The sequence below is a fragment of the Dreissena polymorpha genome, chromosome 15 (genome assembly GCF_020536995.1).
Source record: "Dreissena polymorpha isolate Duluth1 chromosome 15, UMN_Dpol_1.0, whole genome shotgun sequence".
NCBI lineage: Eukaryota > Metazoa > Mollusca > Bivalvia > Myida > Dreissenidae > Dreissena > Dreissena polymorpha.
In genome coordinates, this window is record NC_068369.1 from 17,522,384 (window position 1) to 17,532,011 (window position 9,628).

General features: G+C 35.8%; 1 protein-coding gene across 1 annotated transcript; it reads right to left on the bottom strand.

Annotated features, from left to right (window-relative positions):
* Nucleotides 1-7,890, bottom strand: LOC127860488 (uncharacterized). The gene is made up of 7 exons (XM_052398588.1): nucleotides 7,593-7,890; nucleotides 6,530-6,610; nucleotides 5,886-5,938; nucleotides 5,189-5,331; nucleotides 1,123-1,285; nucleotides 491-613; nucleotides 1-277 (listed from the first exon to the last, which is right to left on the bottom strand). The coding sequence occupies exons 1-7, from the start codon at nucleotides 7,631-7,633 to the stop codon at nucleotides 231-233; spliced, it is 651 nt and encodes a 216-aa protein (XP_052254548.1). The 5' UTR covers nucleotides 7,634-7,890; the 3' UTR covers nucleotides 1-230.
* Nucleotides 7,891-9,628: the final 1,738 nt, after the last annotated feature.

A 9,628-nucleotide genomic window follows, 5' to 3' on the forward strand; every position in this document is an offset into this window, starting at 1 on the left:
GGTGTTGCGTTGCACTTTTTGATGCTAACATTTATATAGCGATAAACAGGTTGTTACGTTCTATAAAGTTACAAATGTATTTAGAACATTAATTGTGATTGTCCATCACAATAAAGCCAATGTAGACGGAATACACTTAAAATGCGCATATCCACATAGTCACATATATTAACAGACACGAAGTTGTTCCTTTGTATGTGTGGCTCGAACTTCAGCGCCGATGACTGTTTTCATCCCTCAGATGTTAATTGTTTGTGTAGTAGGCGGACACTTTCATCTGAAGTATATACAAACAAATAAAATATAACAAGGATTATTTATCTTTTTTGTGAATATGTGACGAAATATTAATTATTGTTTGTTGCAAAAGTCTTTTATCAGTTTATATATTTATATTTTTAAAATCAAACATATCAATGTGGAACATTGTGTATGTATCTGAACATTCAGTTCTTCATTTTGCACAGGATGTTAAGCGAACAAGTCTCACTTGATCTTCTATCGCGACGACGCTTCAAAATCCATGCAACAACAAACAGTGGCAGGAAAGCTCCAACAAGTCCCACCAAAATGTAATAATAATTTTCGTGTCCATCTGTATGCGTCTTGTGGTCTGTATATGTAACATCCGAACAGTGAGAATTAGTATTATTTATTATAATTAAATTTTGAGTATAGCAATACAATGTCAGGTTTTGTGATTGTAAAGAGTTTGTGTATATTGTGTATTGTTGGGCCGGTGGCGTGTATTCACTTTAATAAAATTGTTCGAGTTTGATTTGACGAATCTACACGCAATAATAATTATTTTTGTTATCTTCTGACATTTAATATCTCTGTGGATCCGTGTGTATTTAATTATGTGTATCTAAGAATCTGTACATATTCCGACTTTTTGAACCATAATGTGTCTGTTTTCTATGACTGATCAAACAATGTTATTTCCCACCCTTTCTTGTTTATTTTGAATGTATCTGTATATTTGAAGTTGTTTATTCGTTTATTGATATTGTACTAGTGTTTGGTAGGTAAATCATTTTAATACACATTTACTGTTTCTTTCATTTCAATATCAATCTTACGTACACAACAACATGTTCCTACAGTTTAGGATAAACTTGCCCTTTGTTCTGAATGACACTGGCGGGGCCATCACGGAGCCTTTGTCATTTAATGCGACCACGGATATGTTGTATAATGTGTCGCTATAAAGTCCCTGCATTTGATAGGTGAATGTAGCGTTGATCCCATGTGACGAGGAAGTGTCGTTTATTCGATCAGACATCTGGATAAAACAATCGAAAATGCTGGGATAGTTTGCATAAGTAAACATTTTACAATTTGCTTCCACCACGCGTAAGTATGCTTTTGGATTGAACTTATTACATAATAATAATGATAATAATAATAAAAATATTAGTAGTAGTAGCAGTAGTAGTAGTTGTTGTTGTTGTAGTAGTAGTTGAAGTAGTAGTAGAAGTAGTAGTAGTAGAAGTAGTAGTAGTAGTAGTAGTAGTAGTAGTAGTAGTAGTAGTAGTAGTAGTAGAAGGAGTAGTAGTAGTAGTAGTAGTAGTAGTAGTAGTAGAAGTAGTAGTAGTAGTAGTAGTAGTAGTAGTTATTGTTGTTGTTGTTGTAGTAGTTGATGTAGTAGTAGCCGAAGTAGTAGTAGTAGTAGTAGTAGTAGTAGTAGTAGTAGTAGTAGTAGTACTAGTAGTAGTAGTTTGTTGTGTTGTTGTCGTAGAAGTCGAAGTAGTAGTCGTAGCAGTAGTAGTAGTAGTAGTAGTAGTAGTCGTCGTCGTAGTCGTAGTAGTCGTCGTCGTCGTCGTAGTAGTAGTCGTCGTCGTCGTCGCCGTCGTCGTCGTCGCCGTCGTCGTCGTTGTTGTTGTTGTCGTAGTCGTTTGCCGTCGTCGTCGCCGTCGTAGTAGTCGCCGTAGTCGTCGTCTTGGTCGTCGTCGCCGTCGTCGTCGTCTCGTCGTCGTCGTCGCCGTCGTCGTCGTCGTAGTCGTCGTCGTCGTAGTCGTCGTCGTAGTAGTCGTCGTCGTAGTCGTCGTCGTCGTCGTAGTCGTCGTAGCCGCCGTCGTCGTCGTCGTAGTAGTCGTAGTCGTAGTCGTCGTCGTCGTCGTCGTCGCCGTAGTCGTTGTTGTTGTTTGTCGTAGTCGCCGTCGTCGTCGTAGCCGTCGTCGTCGTCGTCGTAGTAGTCGTCGTCGTCGTCGTCGTCGTAGTCGTCGTAGTCGTCGTAGTCGTCGTAGTCGTGTCGTCGTCGTCGTCGTCGCCGTCGTCGTCGTCGTAGTCGTCGTAGTCGTCGTAGTAGCCGTCGTCGTCGTTGTTTGTTGTCGTAGTAGTTGTCGTCGTCGCCGTCGTAGTCGTCCGTCGTCGTCGTCGTGGTCGTCGTCGTCGTCGTAGTCGTAGTCGTCGTCGTAGTCGTAGTAGTAGTAGCCGTCGTAGTCGTAGTAGTAGTTGTTGTCGTAGTAGTTGCTGTTGTTGTAGTAGTTGAAGTCGTCGTAGTAGTCGTAGTCGTCGTAGTAGTAGTAGTCGTAGTCGTTAGTAGTAGTCGTAGTCGTCGTAGTAGTTGTTGTTGTTGTCGTCGTCGTCCGTCGTCGTAGTAGTCGCCGTCGTCGTCGTAGTAGTAGTCGTCGTCGTCGTCGTAGTCGTCGTCGTCGTCGTCGTCTCGTCGTCGTCGTCGCCGTCGTCGTCGTAGTCGTAGTAGTAGTCGTAGTAGCAGTAGTAGTCGTTGTTGTTGTTGTCGTAGTCGTTGAAGTCGTCGTCGCCGTCGTAGTCGTAGAAGTCGTCGTAGTAGTGGTCGTAGTAGTAGTCTCGTAGTAGTAGCCGTCGTCGTCGTAGTTTGTCGTCGTCGTAGTAGTCGTCGTCGTAGTCGTCGCCGTCGTCGTCGTCGTCGTCGTAGTAGTAGTAGTCAGTGGCATAGCCAGACCCAAATTTTAGCCGAGGCAGTATCTTAGGTCATTGTAGGGGGGTCCGGGGGCATGCTTCCCCGGATTTTTTTTTAATACCTAGAACGTCTCTGGTGCGTTTTAAAGGCCGTTTAAACCACATTATCATGAGGAGTACACATATTTGACTTACATTAATAAAATTTCTTGCCATTTTTTTTTCCTGTGTAAAATTTTGTTTTAGCACTGCGTCATCATTTTCTGTAAGTTCTATCATCAATTACATTGATTATTAAAAAGAAAAGTCTCGAACTTCTTTATATCAAAAAAGTTTAATACGCGGGATATCATAATTTGAAAATTAAAATGTCAACAAATATTCTTACAACCTGAAACGGCCCCGGATTTAACTCGACGCCGGCCATAAAGAGGTGAATACCAGTCAAGCCGAAAACGCCAATCACCCGAAGTGTGTCTAGGTCCAAAATAGACCCAGACCTGGCCGTAAAACACCCGATTCTAGCTCGGTACATTCCGATGTCCATCATGATTATAGCATCAAAGTGTACAGTGCGACGCTTTGTTAAGTATATACGGATTTTCTAATTAATCAATTTGCTGGGCCATTTTGGCATCAAGTGAAGTTATTAAATTGAAATAATTATCTGCCCCAACATGAACCAATTGTACTTAATGATACTATTTGTTTGTGAATACCATAGTGCCTAAAATTCATTAAATTGTCTCAATTTCTTAAATAGATTTTATTCTTTGACATAAATTTTCCTTTTTTCCTTGTAATCTCAACATTGCTCTGCAAATTTTAGCCGAGGCAACTGCTTCGGTGTGCCTCAGCGTGGCTACGGCGCTGGTAGAAGTAGTAGTAGTAGTATTTGTAGTAGTAGTAGTAGTAGTAGTAGTAGTAGTAGTAGTAGTAGTAGTAGTAGTAGTAGTAGTAGTAGTAGTAGTAGTAGTAGTAGTAGTAGTAGTAGTAGCAGTAGTAGTAGTAGAAGTAGTAGTAGTAGTAGTAGTAGAAGTAGTAGCAGTAGTGGTGGTAGTAGTTGAAGTAGTATATAATATAAAATAATAATACAGTTTATTATTATTAAAGTGATATTATGGGCATCTAACAGTTTATAGGTGTCTATCGCAACCGTTGTTTATTTTTTGGTGTTTTCACTTCATATACACTTGTATTTATTAATGCAGCATCAACATACTAAAACATTATCCCGGGAAGAGAAAAATAATGCATTTGAATATCAACCGTTCGTTCGTTTGACAACTGATCATGCATGAACGATGTGATACTAAATTTAGTTTTAGTGCAGATTCGTTCTTACGACACAAATACACAATTTTGTTTTACGGATCATTTCGGCTTACAGGACTGGGTGGGTCAGGTAAGAATATCGAATATAAAATATATTTTTATAAACAACTGGTAGCAAGATGAGTTGCAGATAATTGGTCAGTAACCACATTTTAACTAACTCTTTTGACCTGTTAATTCTTTTCAGCTCAATTCAACAGTGAATAATGCCCATAATATCACTTTAATTAATTAATAATATAATTATGATTATAATTATTATTATTATTATTAGTAGTAGTAGTAGTAGTAGTAGTAGTAGTAGTAGTAGTAGTAGTAGAAGTAGTAGTCGTAGTAGTAGTAGTAGTAGTAGTAGTAGTAATAGTAGTAGTACTATCATTATTACTTGTACTACTACTTAATAATAATAATAATAACTATTATTATTATTATTATTATTATTATTATTATTATTATTATTATTATTATTATTATTATTATTATTATTATATAAAAATAACGGATAAGGCGGTAGAGCTTACGTGCCAGACAAACAGTGGCAGGTAGAGACTACAGCAGAACTACTACTGAGAACTACTGAAGTTGACACCTTGTCCCATAGAGACTACAGCAGAACTACTACTGAGAACTACTGAAGTTGACACCTTGTCCCATGATGCAAAAACAATAAGAAGATCAAAATTAATAATACCAAGTCTAACAGACAGAATGGCAAAGTTGGAAGTGGGAGAAGACAAGATGCACAAATTCAGTTCAGAAAAAAATGCATTTGTATATTGTTTAATCACCATTAGAACAGCAACCACAATCTGCACATACTAGAACAGGGCGCAATAGACTAATTCACCACACCACGCACAAGGGATTCCGCCTATTTAAGTTATTACATAATGAAATAAAAACATTTGTTACAAAGTAATAATAGAATACCAACATCAGTTCTGGACTATATATTACCGCAACTGACCTGAATAAATTTTCCTCCGCCGATTCCTTCCATTACAAAGAAATATTGCCGGGAGCCCATGTCGTAACCGGACGTCCAAGACAGCAAAGCAGCGTCGTAGGTCACGTGACTGACGAAGAGGTCACGTGGGGCCTCTGGTGGCCCTTCATTTAAAAAGATGTAGCAATATTTATGTATCTTTTATAAGTATTAAGTTGGCTTTGGAAACATGACAAACAAAACAGTATTAATGCGTATTGGGCGGCTTCGGTGTAACACTTTGCGTGAGAAGCCGTGACATGAAATTAAGTCATGGGCAATGCATTTCAAGTGTTTTCATCCACATAACTTACGACGTGGCATATATCTGCATACAACACTTATAATGCTTGAAAGTTATGGATATTTACAATCGTTGTAACAACCAAAATGATTACACTATTTTGTAAACGCCTTTATAAATTGGCATGTAAAACACAATCGCATTTACCTGCTAAACCAACCTGTTTAGCTTGCTTAAAATTCTAATGTTCTGCATTATGGGAACGCTTTTAACAACATAATTGAAATTTACAGATTTAACGCCATGAGCATAGTATCATATATCTTTACAAAATGAAAGTCCTGTAAATCAGACGACGATTTTTGCTAAATAATATTGACTATCGGTTGTTACTGTAATGCGTTAAAATGGGTGATATATTTTGCGTGAACTTACCGTCAGCAACCAGTCTGTACTTCGCTGTGTAGTTAACGTTGTCACTAAAGTCACTGAAAACAACAGGGGCAATAATATACCTTATATAGAGATATAATTGTGTCTTGTTCTGTGAAAGCTGGTCATCATGCATGTGCGTAAAGTGTCGTCCCAGATTAGCCTATGCAGTCCGCACAGGCTAATCAGGGACGACACTTTCCGCTTAAATGGTGTTTAACCGAAAATCTAGTTTAAGCGGAAAGTGTCGTCCCTGATTAGCCTGTGCGGACTGCACAGGCTAATCTGGGACGACACTTTACGCACATGCATTAAGCCCAGTTTTGTCAGAACATGACTCAATTTATGCACAAGAGTCTGATGTATTGCCTTATAAAAGTTTTTTTTTTACTCATAAAGATAATAAACTCATATTAAAATGAAATGCTAGCTGTCGTCAATAAAAAGCTTTCTTAAACGAGCGTTGTAGGTAAAAATACATATAATGCAATAAAGAATTTTAATATACAAAATGGTATATGTAATGACCATTTGGTTATTATAATGTATAGATATAAGCCATGAAGTTTAACTCTGTATACATGTACAAGCATCAACATGACAATGTTTAAATCGCGTTTCTTTTATTATAATATTGCAAAGATTACCTCAACGTTATATTTAAAAGATTCAGTCGCCTCATCAAATTGGTGTCAGAGTGGTTTGCTGGTATTTTCAGGCCCTGGTCACTTGTACATGACGTATTTACAGGGAAAAGAAAACAAAGGTTACTGCTTGATCCAGTAAAATGTGAAACATCATTATCTAATATAGTTGTTACTCGTAAAACCAGATTGGTACAATATGGGTTGAGCTATGAAAAACTAAGTACATGTGTTTATCATCGCCATGGTGTAAATGTAGAAAGTCAAATATATTTATTCAAATAATTACAGAATCAATAAATAAATAAGGAAATAAATACACAAATGAATAAAGAAAGAAAGAGTGAAAGAAAGAAAGAAAGAAAGAAAGAAAGAAAGAAAGAAAGAAAGAAAGAAAGAAAGAAAGAAAGAAAGAAAGAAAGAAAGAAAGAAAGAAAGAAAGAAATGAATAAATAAATAAATTAATCTCAATGAATAAATAAATACATAAATAAACAAATATATATTTATTTATTTAGTTATTTAATTAGTTAGTTAGTTAGTTAGTTAGTTAGTTAGTTAGTTAGTTAGTTAGTTAGTTAGTTAGTCAGTAAGTTATTCTGAAATTATCATTTTCTATTTCATTTTGTTTTTATTTGGGGGAGGGGGTAGGCGAGGGGTTGTCTTTTTTGCTACACACCAATTTCTCATATATATAACATATGTTCCGCTTGACGAGCCAAATCTGATTTGCTGTCACGATATCAGTTTGTCAGTTGATAACAAAACAAACAGAACGTTTAACAAATCAATCCCTTAGCTTTCCCATCATACTGTCCCGAATAACATAAATAAAATATTGTTTACTTAAATAAACAGTGCAAGGACCCAGTCCATGCCAATTTGTTGCAGATTAAAAAATGATTATCTGTGTCGCCTCAACGAATCCGCAAATCCCCATTAGTATGAGGGTTGCCTAACATTGACTAGGTATTGTGTATGTAATGATAATAATGATGTATTAGTATAACTGAATTGTTGATTCAGTATCTTAATGATGTATAATCGGAAAATTATATCTACTTACTAATGGCATGGAAAATGGCCGAGGTAATCCAAACAAAGCATTTATTATTTCCCATCTTTAAACATCCTACGTTCTGCTTAAAAAATAGTTAATATTCTGAAATTATTTAATATTATGTGTTTGCATACGCACTTAAACAGTCATTATATGTGTATATACTGGTTTCTTAAAATGATATTGGCAATCAAACAAGACCATACAGGATATCTTAAACTCTACGTTTTGTTTAAATATAACCATGATTTGTTAGGTTGCACGAACTTATAATTATCTTGAAATTAAATGTGCTATGATATTGAACACAACAACTCGTGGGTGCGACGTGATTAAAACTCGGTTGTTTATCTCATGTACTATATAGATTAATTTAGCGGACTAAATCCGAAATCTCGAGCGTTTCAGATGAAGCAAAGTCTCGTTTTCGACCTTTTTATCCCCAGATTTAACAGCCTGTGATGTCATTTATTGTACACCTCTGAAATGGGCTGAAAGGCATGGATATTTTCGAACCTGTAAAAATGAATATAAATTATGCAAGTATTAAATTTCATTTCCTGTGTAATCGAAAATAGATATATAGAGAATATTATGTGAGTTTTAGATAAAGATCAATTTTATTATGCGAGGCTAAGAATCATGGTAGCGCGAGGCTATTTTCCTCCGTTTTCTTTCGATTAATAATTATCAAATATAGCAATTTTTGACGATTTTGTTGACAAAAACAGATTCTCCAGCTTTTGGAAAAACCCAAATCTTATCTAAAAATAGCGACAGTATAAAGCTTTAGTTTATACCATCGTTGTTATACTGTCGATTTTCATCTGGTAATAGCATACAAATATTGAATAGCATTTGCGTCATAATTGTAAAATAAAATATGAAATTGTGATTCCTGTTCCTGGAAAACTGTTACTGGTTCTTGCCAATTTTCGCATATGGAATCAGTTATTAACTTATTTAAACAGATGAACATCAACAATGTGGTCACGAACTTACATGAAATAAACCGCAAGATTTGCGGCAAATACAGAGTTGCATATAATAAAGCCGTTACGGAAGAGAATTGTTATTAATGGTCATTTTGACAGACATCAAGTTTCGACAATTACTACCTGAAGTTTAAATCGTTTTTGCCTAGCGTCCTGAAAAAAGGACATTGCAAACAGCGTAGACCCAGATGAGACGCCGCATAATGCGGCGTCTCATCTGGGTCTGCGCTGTTTGCTTAAATGAATTTTTTTTATGGAATATTCTAAATATAGAAATAAATATACTTGACACCGCTTATTTTGGAAATAAATTGATCCAATTTAGAAGGATGGGAGAGTCCACTGGGCATAAATGGGTTAAATCTTCTAATGACTGGTTTCGGAATTTCTTATAATTTACTTTCTGATATTCATACCACCACTATCGAAGTAAACATTGATAAACGATTGGCCTCCTGTATGTATCTGAAATTCATGAAAATCAAATTAAAATTAACTTAAAGCGGGTATGCACTGTTTTGTCAAATATTTATGAATTTATATAAAATGTGTAAAAAAATATTATACAAATATTTCAATATAAATAAAAATAAAAGTTAAGAAGAACATGTGTCACAAAATGCGAAATACGCCAGGTATTTTATTCTGAAATCAAAAATGTATGTACAGTCGAATTCGCCAGCATGTATATCATGCATGTAGGATGTGAATCTAAATTTAGTTTTACGGATTATTTTAATTTCCTGCAACGATATGTATTCATACGACACACGAACACTTACTCTGATCCTAATGAAAAGACGAATGCTTCGGTTATTGAAGGAAAATATGTACGAAATATCTTCGTCACAATCGGCTCGGGGCGATAATTCGTCTTTGCTACATTTTATGAAATTTGTCTTCAATGTATAATTTTTCTTGCATATGTTGTGTTTTTGTTACATATTTTTATTAATATATTACAATTTAACATATATAAAAATCGTTCATACCCGCTTTAAAGGAAACACACGTACTAATTTCAAGTTTAGCTGTACCAGCAAGAGA

Bases quoted from the DNA above. Each gene is read 5' to 3' on its own strand.
- LOC127860488 (XM_052398588.1), bottom strand. From the start codon at position 7,633: ATGCTTTGTTTGGATTACCTCGGCCATTTTCCATGCCATTA. The intron at 6,611-7,592 runs GTAAGTAGATAT...GTCATGTACAAG, and splicing joins GGCCATTTTCCATGCCATTA to TGACCAGGGCCTGAAAATAC. The intron at 5,939-6,529 runs GTAATCTTTGCA...TGTTGTTTTCAG, and splicing joins CTTTTAAATATAACGTTGAG to TGACTTTAGTGACAACGTTA.